The 18935-nt window shown below is 37.1% G+C and overlaps 2 protein-coding genes across 3 annotated transcripts; both read right to left on the bottom strand.

Annotated features, from left to right (window-relative positions):
• Positions 1-1923: 1923 nt before the first annotated feature.
• On the bottom strand, positions 1924-13012 carry LOC139131094 (uncharacterized). 2 transcript variants are annotated; one of them, XM_070697046.1, is made up of 5 exons: positions 12971-13012; positions 9142-9235; positions 8161-8281; positions 4585-5074; positions 1924-4169 (listed from the first exon to the last, which is right to left on the bottom strand). In XM_070697046.1, exons 3-5 carry the CDS (start codon positions 8191-8193, stop codon positions 4111-4113), a joined length of 582 nt encoding a protein of 193 aa, XP_070553147.1. In that variant the 5' UTR covers positions 8194-8281; positions 9142-9235; positions 12971-13012; the 3' UTR covers positions 1924-4110. The 2 variants fall into 2 exon arrangements, with proteins under 2 accessions (XP_070553147.1, XP_070553148.1); XM_070697047.1 differs by lacking the exon at positions 12971-13012 and having other exon boundaries at positions 9142-10342.
• A 4716-nt stretch (positions 13013-17728) lies between these two features.
• On the bottom strand, positions 17729-18775 carry LOC139132138 (uncharacterized). The gene has a single exon (XM_070698529.1). It carries the CDS (start codon positions 18773-18775, stop codon positions 17729-17731), a length of 1047 nt encoding a protein of 348 aa, XP_070554630.1.
• Positions 18776-18935: the final 160 nt, after the last annotated feature.

Below are 18935 nucleotides of genomic sequence, written 5' to 3'. Positions count from 1 at the left end.
GCACTGTTTCCATGGCGATGTGAGACATGGAATTATCAATTGTGTATAACATCATGGCATGATTCTTGACTCAGAGAAAATTGCTAGAACTGACTCCGATTGCTGACTGTCAAAAGACGATTTATGATGTCTCGTCCCACCTTTAACCTTCATTATGTGAGGAAGTACAATGTGACATAACCATTCTTTCTGTGATAATATTTTGGAGCAATGAGGAGTGTAACCAAGTTCCTTACTCCCATAAAACGAAGATGTGCTACCCGAATTTTGCTTTAATCTGGAACAGGTTCACGAATCATTGGGAGAAAACAGATGTACCATCATGCGCATTTTACCACGATTCAAAATAAGGATGTACAGTGTGAAAAACCATTAATGACAGAAGAGATGTGTCATGTAACAACCTATTCTTTTTTCTAGCAATAGTTTTCTCTAACAATACTGAGGTGACATTACATCTGACGTACGTTACTAACTTTCATAAAATGTGGCTACAATAAAATTTTGTGACTCCTTGCTTTTTGGTCTCATGGGCCAAAGGTTGAAATAACCATTACTATGGCTTTTCGTATGACTCTTGTCTGCTGTATTTGAAGAAATCTAAGAAGTTGTTCAAATCCTCGTGTACCCTGCTAGATTATCATCGGTTGTCTCATGACGGTTGACAGATGTGAAACCAAAGAAATGAAATTCAAAGTCACAACAAAATATAGATATAAGCTCATGCAATAGCCAGTATCCAACTATGTAGCATTGCTTAACTTGGATGGATATTATGACAGGGTTTTTACTAGAATATCTGACTGGGCAGAATTTGAAATTTGGGAGAACACGCGAAGAGTGGAGTGCCCTCCATCTTGCATGGGAAATTTCGAGAAATTTATAAGTAAAACGGTGCAGTCTCATGCAATCAGAGAGGCGATTTTTATTTGTTTTTTTTTTCACTAAAATTGTTACATTACCCCAAGAGCACTAGATGGGGAGGGGAGTCCCCTCTGGCATCGAAAATTTTGAGAAATTGATGTGTGCAATGGGGAGTCTGGAATAATCTGAGAGGTAGTTCTGATTTTTTTTCACTAATTAAAACTGTTAGAACACCCCAAGGGGGAGCATGAACATTTTGAGACATTGATGTGTGTAATGGTGCAATCGCAGAAGTGTTTTAATTTATTTTGCACTCGGTTAAACTGTAAAACTATTTGAAGATGATACTGGACTCTTTTGCATGATCAGTGTTTGAGTCACAATATTCATCAACGAGCTATGACGATACACAATGTAAAAAAGGTCTCGGTTTGCCAGAGATTGAAGACCAAAGAATATGAAGGGATGGAAAATCTGCCTTGCAAAGTCTTACATTTCTGTAAACGATATAAGAGGACCAACAGTCAGAGTCAGTATTTTTTTAATCATTACTTGTTTGCAACTTCGCCGGCCGTGCAATTTTTCCAGCTTATAATTAAAAGCCTGATGGTTTAATGTCAAAATTGTTATCATACTGAAGTCAATTAAGTTAATTAAAAATTCAATTCACAGGGCTTATAACATTGACGCACACAATTTGGAGACAGTTTATAGATACAGTGAACTAGGAGTGACACTAGACACCAAGTTAACCTTTTCAACTCATGTTGTTTCGATTATCACTGATGCTCGAAGACTACTTGACATGCTAAAAGGTTGGGGAAAAGGTTGTCGGTGCATGCATTGCTCATGTTTTACAAAACTTTCGTTAGAGCTAAACTCCGACTACAGAAAGGGAAGTATTTTTAATACCACACTATGTAATCTTCCGGTTTAATTATTTCAGTATTAAATAAGCAAATGGCGTAGTAAATCATTTTAACACACTCTCAAATAATTGTACGGTTTGTAATTCCATGAAATAAATGACACAGAACTGCAAATGATATATTTCATCGATGCATCCCCATTTTATTTATAAAGTCATGTCATCAATCTGCTATAAATTGTATTGTAGTTATACTCTACATAATTAACAAATCTAATGCATTGTTTGCAGTATTAAAACTGATAACGAAGCATGCAAATACACTTCTTCCTTTAACAATTATATGCTGAAAAAGTCTTAACATTATCCAAACAAAAATATTCATAGTGACTTGATTATGGGTTCAAACCCTACCTACAGACCCTATATTAACATTCACAAATCTCTATTTGAGATTTGCCATGTTTCAAAGAGTAAGTCTTCAAAATCTGACTTGAAAATGTTTTACTACTGTTATTGGAAATCCCTTATAGTTGACTACATGACTAATATGCTGACTAAGTTCAAAACCTAAATCTTCGACTCGGTGACCTAACAAGTAATTACACACTATTTTCTTTTGAAAACAGAATTAATCAAAATGTCAAAAAATACTGTAGCTTCGTTACAAGAAAGAGAAGTTTATAAACATCATACAACTTAAAAAATGTTATTACAATACTGCTAATAACTATTATCAATGTATAAAGCTCACAGTCACTCTGACTAAGATAGAGTGCGCCTCGGGTTCGATATCCGGATTCTCAAACTCTTTTATTAGTTTTTTGGCCTGCCTCTTTGAGGCTCATTTTCTAGCTTTTAGAGTAAGGAAAGTTTCAACCGTCTTAGTTTTGTGAAAAACGAAAATATATTTTTTTCCATAGAATTAACACACTATTTTGAATTTCAAACATCGGTAACTGTTTGATAATGTGTTTCTCTAGTACCAAATTTGCAAGGTGACCTCAGATTTGTATTCCTGATTTTGTAATAGTATGGCTGAAAGAGGGGAAAGTTTAAGATTTTCAGTTTCGAGGCGTGTACTACCTTAATTGTCCCACTACGTTCTGATCGTTTGTTATCATTTCCATATTTTATCTTTGCTTGACATGTATTTATTTATTCATAACATATCTCTATCTCAGTACTACTCAGAAAAAAATATCATTAGTAAAATGCCGACAGTTTCAAGTTCTGCTAATAAAATATATAGTTCACAAGATAAAACTTTACACCTCCACCAACATTTATTCACCAATAGTTCTAAAAACAATATCCAGTTGAAACAAATATAATCCCAGTGATGGCTGTCATGGTTACCCCCTGGGCCCGAAAATCAGCCTACACAAAAGTCAATTAAGAGTAGCTTACCCCTTCAATTTTATCTACAAATTCTAACTTTACTTCTACCAGGATAAAGCATTTACAGTCGACTTTTTGTAAATTTGCTCGCTGCAACATAAGAAAGCTACAAGTACATTCACAAAGACTTTGCGAGCTAAAATGTATGATTGAAATCGTATTTGAAAAGATAATGTCAATTAAACTGTGATATTCTCCCACCCAAAGCTGTAATCATGTAAGTAATTATTGGCTTCCCTTCCCGGGGGCCCCAGTTCTCGGTAACACAAGTCTTTCTTCACAAGGAAATTATGAGAAGTTCTCAAACATAGTGAATTGACTATTTAATGTTAATTCTGTTTGTTGGCTGTCATTTCCAACGTTTATCTTCTTGAGTTTTCATCCATTGCAAGTGGTCAATTTTCATCCAATTTGATCCCACTTCACTGTTGTGTGTAATACAGTGTTTTTCAATGGCGACAGTACTTTTGTATTTATACATTTTTCTGACTATAGTAGTTACCCGAATTTAAAAGTATCGGTGATGATTCATGGGAATCATTTTGAAATACTTAAAAGGGCAATCACTGCAGCTTTGATGACATTGTAACACTTAAAATGTTCTCTTCTGGCAAGCATATACATGTTACTATTCTCCTTTTCAAAACATAACAAGTAAGGGCCTACTAAAACAATGCTTTATGTATGGTATGAAATAAAAGTTATTGGCAGCAAATGTATGTATTCGAATACGCGCTTTATGCGCTCTGTTTGTCAGATATGACAAGTTTCTGTATTCTTTGTTTCCAATGAGTAAGACGACAACTTAATGATGTTGCTCTGATTTTCTTGTTTGTGAATCAGTGTGTGTGTGTCTGTGTGTGTCTGTGTGTGTCTCTGTGTGTCTCTGTGTGTCTGTGTGTGTCTGTGTGTGTGTCCGCGTGCGCGTGAAATTTCATGAAGAGAGTACTTTGACAAAATCACTGCCAGCTTATTCCTTATGAGTCGTCTGCGTTTGGATGAATGGTTAAATCCCCTCTTTCGGAACAGCTTGCCTCTGTAATAAAGAAGACAGCACTTAGTAGAGACTTAAAATGATATAACAATTCGTCTGATTTCTATGAATTCTGTGCTAAAAATCCAAAGCTCTGGCTCAATGTTGAAGCATTATGAAAATATGTTGTATTCGTACACGGATGGTCTTAATAATGCATTATGATCATAACGAGTGTAGAATACAAAATTCCCTCTTGAATTCCGCTCTGAGTGGACCCTCTCTTTCCTATTTTATTTTTTGTATCATTTTCAGTCCTTAAAAGGAAATCCAGGTTAGGCACGATTAAGGTGAATATTGTCAAATATCCCATTCAGTCTGCTACTCGAAGGATTAACGCGGTCTGCAGACAGTTGACATTCCGTTATCCATATAACAAAATGAACAGTGTCGTTATCATGTTACTTATACGACATACCAGTATTTTGAATCCCAGACGAAATTCCAGAATCTTCATACCCATCTGCATTTGGGACCACCGTCATACTAGTTGGTACCGCAGAGCCCGGGTGCTGTACGCCAGCGTTGGAATTCAGAGCACTCCTGCCAATGTAGAAGGTCTGGGTACAACCGTTGTTCACCATCGTTCCTGATCTACCAATTGCCAACAGCGCTTCATACTTGGCTTGCAGATCCTGCAACATTTCTTTCAATTTCTGCTCGTTATCTTGCATTTGCCTGATGCGATGTTCCTGTAGGTCCCTGCCTTCGCGCTCAGCCTTCTGAAGATCTTTCACCATGCCTTCCAGTTCTTGGACTTTCATCTCCAAGCCATTTTCACTTGTAGTAGGTCTGATATCACATACACCAAGATTGTTTTCAAGGTCTGATTCAATAGCTTCTTTACGGCGTGCAAGAATCTGTTGCTGTTTCAGCGTTGGATGCAGATCAGGAGTGAGGTCTGTACACTAGTATTAAAAGAGATGAAACTATCAACTACTTAAAAACTTCTTCCGCTATGGGACGATCCCTACTAATTAATTGAAATATCTAAAAGCATTGGAGGTTTGTTTGGAGATAATAATTATGTATTTGACATAAAACAAACTAAGCACCCGAGGGCTGCTGTACTGTGGGTGTTAGGTGACCATAATTGTTTTCATAATCAAACGAATAAATTCACAATTGTGGTCAACCTTGTCTTAGTTAGCACTCTACATATATATAGGCATGGAAAGGTCCTAAAACGTGGTAGCCAGAAAGAAATGTATATGGTCAATGTATTCACAATTATCACCAGTACTTTCCGCAGAGAATATGAAATTATTGTAGGCATGTGCTTCTACTGGCGGTAGAAATTTCATAGAAGTCATATCAAATGTGTTTAGATCAGAAGTGACACAAATTATTTGTACTCTACAATATGTTCCTGAAGTATGTATGAGTCGACTGTGCCCCCAGGGCCATTAGCTACATGAAGATAAGGAACAAAATAGAATTAGTGACTATCAGTAACCCATTTCCGGTCGGGTACAGCATGTTTTTCATTCCCGAAGCGTATAAGGATGCATTTAGTTGTTATGGCCGGCATTGGGCATGTTAAATGCAGGGGTGGGGAGCTTTCATCTGAAATTTGAAAAAGAGTCATGTTTTTTTCCAAAGAGAAAATTCTTCTTACATCTCAGCAATATTCTGTGAATGAAAGTGGAGGAAATATAATTTTTTACTATAACCCAGTGAAATTTTGTAGCAGCCATATTGTCTATATGACTGGTCACATGACTGGTCGTGTGATATGTTGTTCCCTAAAATATATTTTAAATATTGTGAATTATATTTTGATAAATCATAACCATTTTAGATGCATGTTTCTGCAAGGAAGACATAAAGCAAGTATTTACAAATAAAGTGTGTTGATTTTCAAATACAGAACTATGTCAGATGCTGATGTTTGTGGTTCATTTACTCTGCCTTTTGTGAGAAAAATCTTAAACAGGTACATCTATAAATAAAGTAAAGGGTAGTTATTATTACATATAATGTAAAGACAATGCCATGAAAATTGCAACTGTATTCAAATTTGCGTCATTTTATGGATTCAAAACACGTCCTGATACTTCCAATATTCTTCCGCAGCATATTCCTTGCCAACTCTGGTCACATAATGAGTCATGTGACCGGTCACGTGACCTGGAAATACAAAACTTATGTATGAGAAAGTGGGAGATTTCATGCTGATTCAGAAAATATATGGTTTATTGGTACTTACCTAATTTTTACTCTAAGCAGTGTTGATGCAATGACCACACCCCAGATATTATCAATATTTACATAAGGGGCCTGGTATATAGGAATACATTGGCCTTGGTAGTCAAGGGGTTAAAATAATAGAACTCCCCCAGCCCACTCAAAACATTTTGGTGAACCCCTATGATGATAAATAAGAATTTGGCTGTACGCCATCGCAAGTGAAATTTTGATATTTCAAAATCTTTGTTCTGAAGCTAAATTTATTCTAACTGTAACTTTGGCAATTTTTCCTACAGTTCCTTCAGTATTTTAAAACTACCTAGTATTTCATTCGTCAATGCAACCTTTCAGTGTGTCACGTGCATTGTCACTGTTGAAAACTAAATTCAAAGCTGGACCTGAATTTGACTATCAACACTAACAATACAGGACACAGATATATAGCCAATGTCAACAAGCTGAGTACTGGTGGTTTCAATACGCTGTGAGAAATATACCCAGGGACTCTTGTTGACACATGCAAGCAAAAACTGACAACTATTTTTCGTAAGCTACAGTTATTTGGCCTTAAGTTGAAATTAGCATTGAAATAGTTCGAATTTCAATCTGTATATGTATTCATTATCTAGTCGAATCTAGAATTACAACATTATGTTACTGACAATAAAACGACCACTACCTGTACATATCAGTATATTGACAAGAACATCACATGTTTTGCACCTTACTGACCCATTTATCAGCAAGCTTGTATCATGTAGCTTATTGATTCTCAAATATTTATAACTGTTGATTTTGAAACTTAAAAATGTATATTTTCATACTTGTGTATCTGAAATAGGTCTTTAAGACATCCATTATTAACTAACATTATTTGATCAAAGTGTCAACTGCTTTGTGTAATTTTTTCAGTATGTAGGGTTAAGGTCAAGCCATGTCTCATGGGTAAACACTTCCCAAATATTTATTAGAAAGCTGTTTATATTAACTTCAAAAGAAAAAAGTTAAATAAATTTATTCTCTGAATGACATCTCAATATGGTACAGAACCAACCACAGAGTACAAATAAATTGTGTAAAGTATTATACTTTGTGTTCTGTGGGCCTATAGCTTGCACTTACGGTTTGCCTAATTTCGGCCAAAGCATGCCAAGCACGAATCTTTCAATCCCACTCTGTTAGTAAAAGTTGTTGTAAAACAAGCCTGCATACACTTGCCAAGACAGAAAGTTAATAAGACAGAAAATACATGTATTTTTTATTTTTTATCATAATATTATTAATATAGTATTTATGTATACTGAAACAAAGCTTTTTGGAGCAATGAACTAGACTTACCCTCAGTGGTCTGGCTTTATTTTGGCAGCAGTTACTGGCTGGCCAGGTGGGGGCAAAGATTTACGCAACAGCCCACCACTTGGCATGGCAGTCTGCCGCAGTTTATTCCTTTGCTTTATTCTTTTTTATATTAAATACCCACAGACTTAATGCAAGTCAAAAGAGGGGCCTATTTTGAATATCAAGTGAACTCCCAGTGCTATTTAAAAAAGCGTGACACCTTCCCAAGACCCCCAATCCCTTATATCTGAACGAATTTTTACACACTTCGGGAATGAAAAGCACGCTGTTACCGATCCGAAATGGGTCACTGATATTTACTTATGCTGTTTTATTCCTTATGTTCGTTTAATTTATGTCCCAAGGGCACAGACGAATCATGCCCCTGGAAAAATGGCCTCCATAATTATAAAAAAGACACATTTCTTATACATACTATAATGAGTTTTTTGCATTAAATAATTACCTCTTTTGAGATTTTGACGTTATTTCCGTCCATTTTCCCTTCAGTATCTTATGCACGATTTACTTCAGTTTCGAGAGCTAGTGGACCAGGTTTGTCCTTATCGATGTCGTTCTTCTCAATCCTGACAAAAGCATGTAAAAGAAATAAAACCCGGAGACTTTACAACACAGTCGGGTAATATCTTAGTACTGATACTTGTGTATATTACATAGTTATAAAGATTACCTCCTGATCATGTGATTGACTGACGGATTATTAGTATGTCGACTTACCTACAATTTTGGCACCCTTACAGTTTTATATTTGCTTTAATATATTATTTGCTATATTATAGTTTGAGGAAAACCCAAAAGGTTACCATGCCTTTGAAAGTCAAACTAAACAGTCCCTTAATCTAAACATATCATCCTTCATATATCTAGCCACTACGCTTGGCATTATTGCCCTTGATCCTCACACAACCTTTGATCTTTGGCAACCATGTCACGCTCTGCAATGCTAACAAATCATGACAGCCACGCATCATGCTAGAGCAACTGCTCCTACATTGATATTTCAATATTTCGTTCCTCGAGTTAAAGCTACTTAAAAAGTGACTTGGAATTTTGTTCCACATATATTTCAAGCAGTTTCTTGGCCTATCTCCGACAGTATTTTGATGCTTGTCAGTTTGTGACATGCGCTGTTATTGTTGACGATTCAAGTCCTTACCAGAATTTCACTATCAACACTAACTTTCAATACTAACAATGGAATGCACATGCACAAAACACATGTACAGTAAATGCTGACAAGTTGAATACTGGGTGTGGGACATAATCAGTTATTCTTTGTAAAGCACGACATATTTTGCCATCATAGATAACCCCTGGATGTTGTCAGCCCTCCACGGCGGCTGTAATAACTTAAATCTCCCTAAGTTGTTAGGTTTTCCAAACCCATAGCTGAAGGCACTCACTAAGAGTTTTGATAAGTACTCACCCTAATTCCCGTGCCAGATTAAGGAAATTACAGGCTTAACCGGTACACGTGGTCTTCAACGTCCACGTTACCTTGCTGAGGAAGCGTCAGTGTACTGCAAAGAGAGAAAGAGAGAAAAGTGCAGCCAATGACAGGCGAGCTGGAGCCATTAACATTGACAACACTTTGAAGAAACCCATCAGCTGTTATAAATTAAGTGCATAAAACATATAGTCACTGAAATTTAAAGTAATCTGTCGAACTTGAAATTTGTGTCATGCATAACTTATCATTAACTTTAGCCCATGCAAGACTCGGTACAGCACTGCACGATGGCAATTGTATATTCATGACTCTACAAATGCCCATGTTATTTTTCGGATGACTGTATTCTCGACGTAGGTTGATGATGAGTGTTAATACAATAACACTTCTCTAACAAGGTGGTTGTTGTTGCTTTCTAGAAGACTTTTATTTTACATACCACTTATTCTGTTCACTGAATCGAAAAAGAAAATAGAGTATTGCTGCATATTGACCATGTGATATAAACAGAGCTCAGTAGTTTTGCTTCGGAGAAATGTTTTCATAATTTCCATTTAATTGATAATGAAAGCTGAACTGCACATAATATACATAAATTATATCGAAGGGAAGTAAGTCATTCGCACGACAGTGTTCTCATAAGACTTGAAAGTTTAATAACATCTAAGATTTGTTCAACTTACACACGCGGTGATATTTTCTTTTCCTTTTAGGCTCGATCACAGATGTGACCGGATTCTCCATTGTCATCATGCATGAAATGTCAGATAAGATATCTGTGTACTACTAGGCCAGCATTTTATCAGTACATATTTCTGTACGTTGCATCACGTGTCCATGAACGCAGTGCCAGTGACCGAATATTCACCATCTCAACTCACAATCGACATGGAAACACACGTGTCGTATGCATGTCAGAACGAACATGGATGCCCATTCAAGCGAAAACATCTATCGAGCCTGTGTTGAAGGGTAAGTGAATGCTTACATTGATCGACAGGTTTAATACATCATATTAAACGTAGAAGACAATTTGGTGCGATATATTTCGAGATGATGAACATACATGTACATGTACGTTAGATTTTGATACGTCTCATGTTATGTTTTCTGTACGTATTGCTCCAAATTATGGTGTGTTTAAGGACCGAGTACAAATAACGACAGGGGGGGCGAAAGAGAAAATTGTGGGCCACGAAAAAAAAATGAGTGTTCTTGGGATGGGCCATGAAAATTCCAGGGAAGGTAAGGGGTGGGCCACCAAAATTTTTTACACCATGACAGACAGAGAATATTTTTCAGCATTTTTGTTTCTTGTTAAAGCTGGAGTTCCTTGTTAAACTTCTTGTAGCATGATGAAATACCAAGTCTTAAACCTCACAATGCAGTTGTTATGTGTAAAGTGAGCAATATCATTATTGAAAATTGACTTCATTTGTCAACAATAATAATGGTTGGTAATGATACAGAGGCCAGGTTGAAACTGGTTATTTCATCATGCTATAGGAAGAACTAGAATACGTTGTGGACACACAGGAAACATAACACAATACTGAAAAGTAGCTGTAGGTGTTACAAGTGGTAAAGCTTGAACATATGTTATTTTGTTTGTTTATTATTTATATATTTATTTGTTTATTATTTATTTCAAGAATGCGAGAATGTTGTTTTCACTAAAGCATATATTAAAAGTTATAAGGATTATATATATGTGTACAACTTTGTACCTATGTAATCTTTCTTTTTTGGGGAGAGGGGCCACAAAAATTTTGTTGCCGGTGATGGTAGGGGGGGCACTAAAACTTTTGCTGGTGTTAGGGGGACCTGTAAAAATATATGCACCACATATTTTCCCTTCCAGCCCCCCTGCCGTTAATTGTGCTCGTTCCCTTAAATTATGATTAAATCTTCAGGTTTGTATTTTTGCAGCTATTTGTGACATTTCTTGTTAGGCCATCCATTTTTATGCATATAAAGTCAGCAAAGAAGGAAAAAAATTATAGAATAAAACCGATGGCGATTGTACTTCTCAAAACTTGACACAAACGTTATCCAACTTCAAATTGGGTTTTGAAATTATTCGTCGTATCTGTTTGATATTAACTTGTCGTAATTAATAGTTCACACAGCAAGTAGAGTTTTATTAGACTCTTAAAATGTCATTCGACTAAACTATTGGAAATTAAATTAGGGGAAATTAAATTCCATTTGGAACATTGTATTTTCATTGTGAGGGAATTTAATTCTTTGTTATCACATTTGTGATTTCAACTGCAAAATATTACAAGTTATAGCTTGGTCAATATTATTTTGTGGGTTTCAGGTTGAATTAAACTGTTCTCTTCGCACTCAAAAATCCTCGCCCCGTACAAGTAGACCACCTTTTTTAAAGTCTGGTGTCGAGTTAACCACTTTGGCATTTTTACTTTTTGACTATGTTGGTTAGGAAAATAGATTGGACACTTAATGCATGCAGAGTCCACCATGAACGAATTAAAACCGGCTTTCACATAAACTGTTTGTGTCACAAATAATGATGTAACGATAATCCAATAGAGGGCTTTTTAGCAATAAAAAGGTGGTAAAACACTTTCATATTTGCAATTCACCTAATGAAAGAGGAAGCATTTTGAAAAGAGTAGGCTAAGGGGAAATGATTTTGTCAGCTCCCTAGCTGAATTGTTGCCAACCGTTGTCATTGAGCGAGTCGATAATCATAGTCAACAGGGGGTGTGGTTAAACGGGAAGGTGTTCTGATTGAGTCAGAACTGTTGAGTTGACCTATATCCTGTACAAAATATGAGCTGGAAGCAGCTGTTTCAACTGTTTAAACACAGCGTGAAACAATTCTTCACGTTCGGTTTAATTCACGTTTGGTTTTACCTCTATCAGAGGTGCTTAGAACACTTACATGTTCGGATAGCACGATTTAACTTAGAAAAGGTGGGGTCAAATACTGTAGCTAAATTTAGATGTTGTCAAACTGCCGGAAATGCCTGTTAATCATTGAACTCGCCGACTGAACGATGTGGTGCCGGTAGGTACATTATTACATGATACGTCATCGTGTAGGTCAGTTCAAGCAATAACAATGCAAAGAGAATTTCAAAATCAAAATTTGATAAAGAGATAAAGGCTCTTTAGGCAAGCTTTGAGGAATCTTCATACATTATCGTTGGGAAAGTCGCTTGCTATGCCAATTGTGTCGTTTCCAGGCTATATTTGGCAAAAAATTGAACTTAAACACTCCAAAATATAACACAATGAAACTATACATGAACAGCTGAACAGAACGTACGCTTATTGAAGAGCTATGTCTTAAACCGCCATGCGATGTCATTCGGTACTCTAACGCTTTCTGTCTCAGAGCTGTTTATCCGTCATTCTCTCTGTCTCTCTGTCTCTTTCTCGCTCACTCGCTCGCTCGCCCTCCAGCTCGCTAGCTTAATCGCAGCGACCGATGAGCCGTCTTAAAGACTGCAAATTCCACACAATTTATAAGTGAATTTCGATAGTACAAACATGGATTTTATTCAGATTTACCCGTTGTAGCAATGTACAATAATTTTCTTTTAAATTGAATCGTCAAAACACCAGGAACACCAGGAACACAAAATCCGAAACGGAATTTTGACTACCCGTCAGTTGTCATCATGTCAGCCTGTAAAGAAGGCATTAGAAAATACAAGTGCTAATATTTTCATCAGTAGAACTGGACGTGGTAATCTGTCCACAAAACGGCACCGGTGTTTAAATATTTACGTTCAGGTACACTAAAGAACAATTAAAATTTAGAGAGACCTACCAATTACACGTCCGCACGGGTCGCTGTACTCAACGACTGATAATCGCTTGATTGCACAATCGGGAAACCCCCAAAAACATTATCCAATTAAATTCTTCAACGTGTACATTTTACCTACGCCTGCGCACAAGAACTTGAACATTCTTCGGAGGACAAACCCGGAAACGATATGGGAGTAAATATTTCTCCGGCAGTTTTAATGCATTGGGAAAATAAAGAAATCCCAAAAATATTAAGCTAGAATCACCCTCGAAGAGAAAATTTTTCTTTCCTGAACAACGCAATTTTTTTCCGTGTCAGTCGTACTTTACCCCTATTTTTACTTTGCGTATTATACATTTATCAGGTGTAGGAGAAAGTGGGCCGATTATTTTCTCGCATGAAATAATGTAAATACGTCTGAGACCATGGCTATAATTTTTACAGCATATAACAACTCTCTCACTAGGCAATTCGAGGTGATGGTCGCATCTGGCGTTGCAATAAAAACATATGTTAGAACGTGTGAAAGTAATTTAATTGTTCAACATTGATTTGTATTCGGTTATAGCAACATGTTCTCTAGAGTCGTTAAGGCTCTTTTAATTTACACAAATGACACTTTCATTAGGACTCAGCAAGGCACTTCTGTCAGCGGAGTGGTCGACAATGATGTTTCTGTCTTTGTTGAAAGCCCCCTCCATAAAAGAATACTTTACTGCTGAGCAATCATACCCTCATTTTCCCATCAGACTGCACCGTCACTTGGATCTTGGCACTCGTGACGCCCTCTAGCGACCGGTTAAAAATCTTTGATTCCTTGCCGGTATTCCACGTGTAACCTGAAAACTTCAGTTACAATCCAAAAGTTGATTTCCTTTGTCAATTTTACTTGTGCGATCCGAAATATCAATGGTTTGCTTTTGTGGAAACCATTGTTGTCTCTTCTCCAAATACGAATTTTGAATGCAAGTCAGAAATAATAATTTTCATTGTTTAACAACTTAACACTTCGTTGCTTGCGTGCGTGTGCCCTTGTACAGATAGATGGGTTTAAGTATTGATCGATAGATTCACGGAAAGAGATAGGTAGGTAGGTTGATTAATTGATTGATTGATTTCTTGATGACTGGTCAGGTGAATGAATCAATGGATTAGTCCGTATATATGCCATAGAAGATAGATGGATAAGATTTTGGGGAATAGGTCGCTGGCGAAACGGATTTATGGGTGGACTATCAGATCCCTCAATGTAGGATGGATGGACACAGCAATAAATGAACAAAGGGAAAACGGAGGGAGGGATGCCAGGATAGATAGTGTTATCATGGGAAAACATTTGACTCCATTTAATATTGGATTGGTGTTGATTATATAAATATCAGTCGGAATGACAATGTGTAAATAAATCATTCCCTTTATTGGAGTCATTTATGCATCCCCATTAGATACTCAGAACATGCTAACACGACAATTACCAATTTGATAAAGTAAACTTTATCAGCTATGCAATCAGTAATGGTTACTTCATGTGGAATTGAACTTATATTTCCAAATTTTTCCTTGGCATTCTTTGCGTGAAAGTTGGTGTTGCTCCTTTTTTGTTACAGATATAACATGAAGATGGTGTATTTCTGAAGTTATAATCAACAGATTCAACTCCGAACTACTGGAAATCTATGTACTGTTTACAAGCAAGGGTCTAATCGAACATGTTCAGATTGATCATCTGGCAGCATCAAAGACAAAGCGGAAGGGACAAGCTTCGACTTGACCCTAAGGTAAATGTAATTAAGAGAAACGACCAACATGAATCTCCATCCATAGGAGCAAATTGCTTGAAGTAAATAAATTAATATCATCTGGCCAGGTATTAAGTAGGGATATTCTCGGACGTCCAGGCAACGCGACAAGCTGGAGAAGACCCTAACCAAGGGTGTCATTAGGTGTGGAATTTATGCATTATGGCTTACTATTTTGTGTATCAGGCCGGAAAAAAACTTACCTGCCAAGTTTGGCATGTTGATCAAACGGATCCGTATCACAGTTTGAATATGACCATTCATATTACTCAATAACATCATCATAACTGGACAACATCGAATATAAGTATTATAGCATTTTGTACTTTTACAACTTCTTTACTCTCGCTATTGGAATCGTACAATCATAGTTTAATTTAAAAACACAAGTTGCAAAATACATAATTGTACAATAAGATGTGACAGAACTAAATGCATATCATACTAATGAATCATCCCAATCACATTGTCCTCACAGATTCCATGATGTCAAAGTTCAAAGTAAAATCATCGAAGTGAAGGTTGTTTAGTGTATGCAATCAAAAGTAACAGGGAAGACAAAGTCAGCAGCTCCGGAACAAGTCTATTCGGGAAAGAATAACTGTTTACATTTTCAGTGGTAAAGTTTGAGGAAAAAACTAAGTCTCTGCTGTAGTTTTATCCCTATCTATTTCGTTCCGCTGGAAATAAGTGTCTCACCAACGTATTGCAACATCTGTGATGAATCTGTGAATTTTTTAAGTGTTCTTCATATCTAGTGTTCTTCATCAAGCTAAGTAAAAGTTACAAGAAATTATCATTTGCCTACGTTTATTTCATAGCTGAAACAGTGTAACTTGGTGGCTGGGTTAGCATTACGTAAGTGTACCTGTTAGCTTCGACTTTTGCTGTTAATTGACTTCACATTTCCATTCGCATCGACTTTAATCACACTTGTTGAAATCGTCTGTACAGTAATAGAAATTTCTTTCCTTGAAACTACACATTTCATTGAAATCATGATTCATTGTTGGTACCAGTGTTCCTAGTACCGTTCTTATTTCTAGTCGACGAGTTTCTTATATATAGTTGGCCTTGATTAGAAGCCATTTATTAATTATAGTAATTGATGGGCATTTTCCCCTTGTAAAGCTGAACAAATTTTGTTCTCTTTTTATAAGTGGTTTTTTCTGTCTTTCTAATAAAAACACCTTGAACGATGCATTTGTCGAAGTGTCATTATTTGCATTTGAGTAGGTTAACTTGGATTGATTTTCAGAATCTATGTTGTGTACGACTGCCAAGAGCAGAGAAAAAAAATTGTTGATATGCAACATAAAATTTATAAAAAATATCACTTAAAAGAAAACTGAATTTTTTGTAAGTTTTGTAAGTTTTTTCGTTTTAACATAAGCATTAACCTCTTTTTCTTAGTTTGCCAGAACGACAGAAGATCAAGAATGTGTGTTTGAAACACACACACTGAAAATATTAAGGATTAATATTAATCAAACGGTTGCAGGAACTGTCCACTTAATGGAATTTTACCATATACCTATGCTCTGTATTGTGTCTGTACTGAGTTCAGTGACATGATATATCATGCTGATTTGCATATCAATAAAGTAATACTCCTTGTTGATTTGCATATTAAAGGAATGTTCAGCGCGTCAGTCTGTCTTGCATATCGAAAAGTGATACCATCTGTTGATTTGCATAAGAAAGCATGATTTGGCCTGTTGATTTGCATACCCGACTACTTATATGGTGGCGCCCTAATCAAAACAAACGAGTTGTACCCGTCATAGACACTAAAAACGATTTTAGGGTCTATGTGCATTTCAATAGATTTTTATTTTGACTACGATATTTAGTCTGATCTCAAAAAGTTGGAGGGTTTTGAAGCATAGGGAAATGCGGGTAAATAAATAAAACACATGTGACGATATCCGACTAACCTTCTTGTAGTGCTACCAATGTGAATTCATTTCTAATGAAAAAGCAGAGCATCACACCGTATGGACACTAACAGGTCAATGACCAGCTGTTCCGTGCGTATATACATACGTACAGACATGCATACGTGCAGACGACAAGCAAAAGTGATATAGGGGGACCAGCAAATCAAAAGCACAACTTTCAAAAATATAATGTATTCATGGTTAATGCGTTGACTTAGGTAAAATAATAACAAATATAACATTTGCGTGTCCCTTATCGATTTGGAAGTAAAGTGAACTTCATCTAACCTACTTTTCATCATCTGAATATTTTGTGATTTTCATGAGACGCCGGTAAAACGGTCACTATAACAACCACCTTGCCATTCCACCATGTCTCCCAGCGAAAACCTACAATACGTTTTCAGTCTGTCAGATTTGTTTGCTGCGGAGGAAGTTTTTGAAAATTGACCATTCCAACCCGAACAATAGCATCAACGGGCTGTAGAGTACACAGAAAGCGACCGTGAGGACTTCGTCAATCTCTAAGAAAAGAAAGATACCGTGCAAAACAACAAACGGCTACCAAACAGTTTCAGCTATGGCTGAATACGATGAGACCAAACGAAACCCGCCGAATTTGTGACATCCCTTCTGCTGAGCTTAGAGCCCTGTAGCTGTAACTCTTGAAATTTGTTGACCTGAAAAAGGCTTTCTATTTTCTCTGGTTTTCTTTAAATTCTACAAATTTAAAGGATATAATCTTATACAACTGAAAAATTGAACAAATAAATTTAAATTTTAACCGTTATTGTGATTTCCTGCCATTTTTAAAAACTAGTAATATTAAAAGGAAAACAAAGCATATGATGTCTCAGTGTAAAACATTCAGCACTATTCATAACATTGGACTACTCTGTTGTTTCTGTAAAGATTCAGATGTATATATGCCAATGTACAGTGTATTTGCTTTATTTGCATGAGGGCCATTTTACGTTTGGGCAAACCGGTCTTTTCCACCATAGAGTACTTGTAAGTAGCTCGTCTGCAGTCATGCCTCAAGAAGCCAAGTCTGCTGGATTTGTCTTGGTATCAACATGTCTCCACTGGTCTGGGGACGAATGGTTTCGAATCAGTTGAAGTCGATTTGCTACAAAGATGTGGAAACGCTTTGCCTCGTTGTTGATGTAGCCCAATACCAGATTACTATCGGTGTAGTACGTGTGGCTGACATCATCATATTGTAGGTTGTCTCTCCGAAAGGCACCAGCTCTGGCTGAAATTACAGCGGCTGTGAGCTCCAATCGTGGTACTGTCATTGGTCTGGTTGGAACCACTCTGGATTTTCCGATGACGAGAGAATATGAAACTCTGTCTTCATCATCGATGAGTCGCAGGTAACTACATTGACCGTACCCATAATGGCTGGCATCGGAGAAATGGTGTAGTTCTGCTTTCTTCATTTTACCGAAGTTGTTAGGCTTGTAACATCTTGGTATCTTCAAACTTGATAGAAGAAGTATGTTTCTTCTCCATCTTTCCCACTTAATCATGGTGTTTTCTGGTATAGGATCATCCCAGTCGGCACCGTCTTTGCATAGTTCTTGCAGTACATGTCTGCCTCCGAGAATTAGTGGGGATACAAGTCCGAGGGTATCGTACACCGAGCTTACTGTCGATAAGATGCCTCGTCTTGTCATTGGTTTGTCCTTCAGCTGGACTTGAAACTGGAAAGTGTCGGACTCGACACACCATTGCACACCCAACGTGCGCTCGATCGGTAAATTCTGGCAACGAAGGTCGATGGTTTGTATGTCCGTAGCTCGTTGTGCTGGAGAAATACTATCGATGACTTCCTTGTTGTTCGATATGTACTTGTGCAATTTGAAGTCGCCTCTGTCACACAGTTGTCGGCTGCTCTCGATCAGGTTAATTGCCTCTGACGGCTCTCGGACTGACTTCAACCCATCGTCGACGTAGAAGTCTCTTCTAACGAAGTCGACAGCATCTTTACCGTAGTCCTTTTCATAAAGGTCAGCTGTCATCTTGAGGGCGAAGTTTACACAGCCTGGTGAGGACGTTGCTCCAAACAGGTGCACTGTCATTCTGTATTCGTGGGCTCGTTATCAAGGTTGCCGTTCTCGTACCAAAGGAATCACAGGTAATCACCGTGTTTAACGTCAACTCCAACTTGGCGGAACATCGCTTCAATGTCGCAAGTGAATGCTATCGGTTCTTGTCTGAAGCGACACAAAACTCCGACCA

This window comes from Ptychodera flava, chromosome 4, assembly GCF_041260155.1.
Source record: "Ptychodera flava strain L36383 chromosome 4, AS_Pfla_20210202, whole genome shotgun sequence".
NCBI lineage: Eukaryota > Metazoa > Hemichordata > Enteropneusta > Ptychoderidae > Ptychodera > Ptychodera flava.
Note: the sequence above shows the minus strand (reverse complement) of the source record. Positions and strands in the feature narration are given on the sequence as shown.

Excerpts from the sequence above, each read along its gene's own strand:
- LOC139132138 (XM_070698529.1), bottom strand. The coding sequence starts at position 18,775 with ATGACAGTGCACCTGTTTGGAGCAACGTCCTCACCAGGCTGTGTAAAC.
- LOC139131094 (XM_070697046.1), bottom strand. The coding sequence starts at position 8,193 with ATGGACGGAAATAACGTCAAAATCTCAAAAGAG. Across the intron at positions 5,075-8,160 it reads ACGTCAAAATCTCAAAAGAG|TGTACAGACCTCACTCCTGA; the intron begins GTAATTATTTAA and ends TTTTAATACTAG. Across the intron at positions 4,170-4,584 it reads GTCTGGGATTCAAAATACTG|AGGCAAGCTGTTCCGAAAGA; the intron begins GTATGTCGTATA and ends TCTTTATTACAG.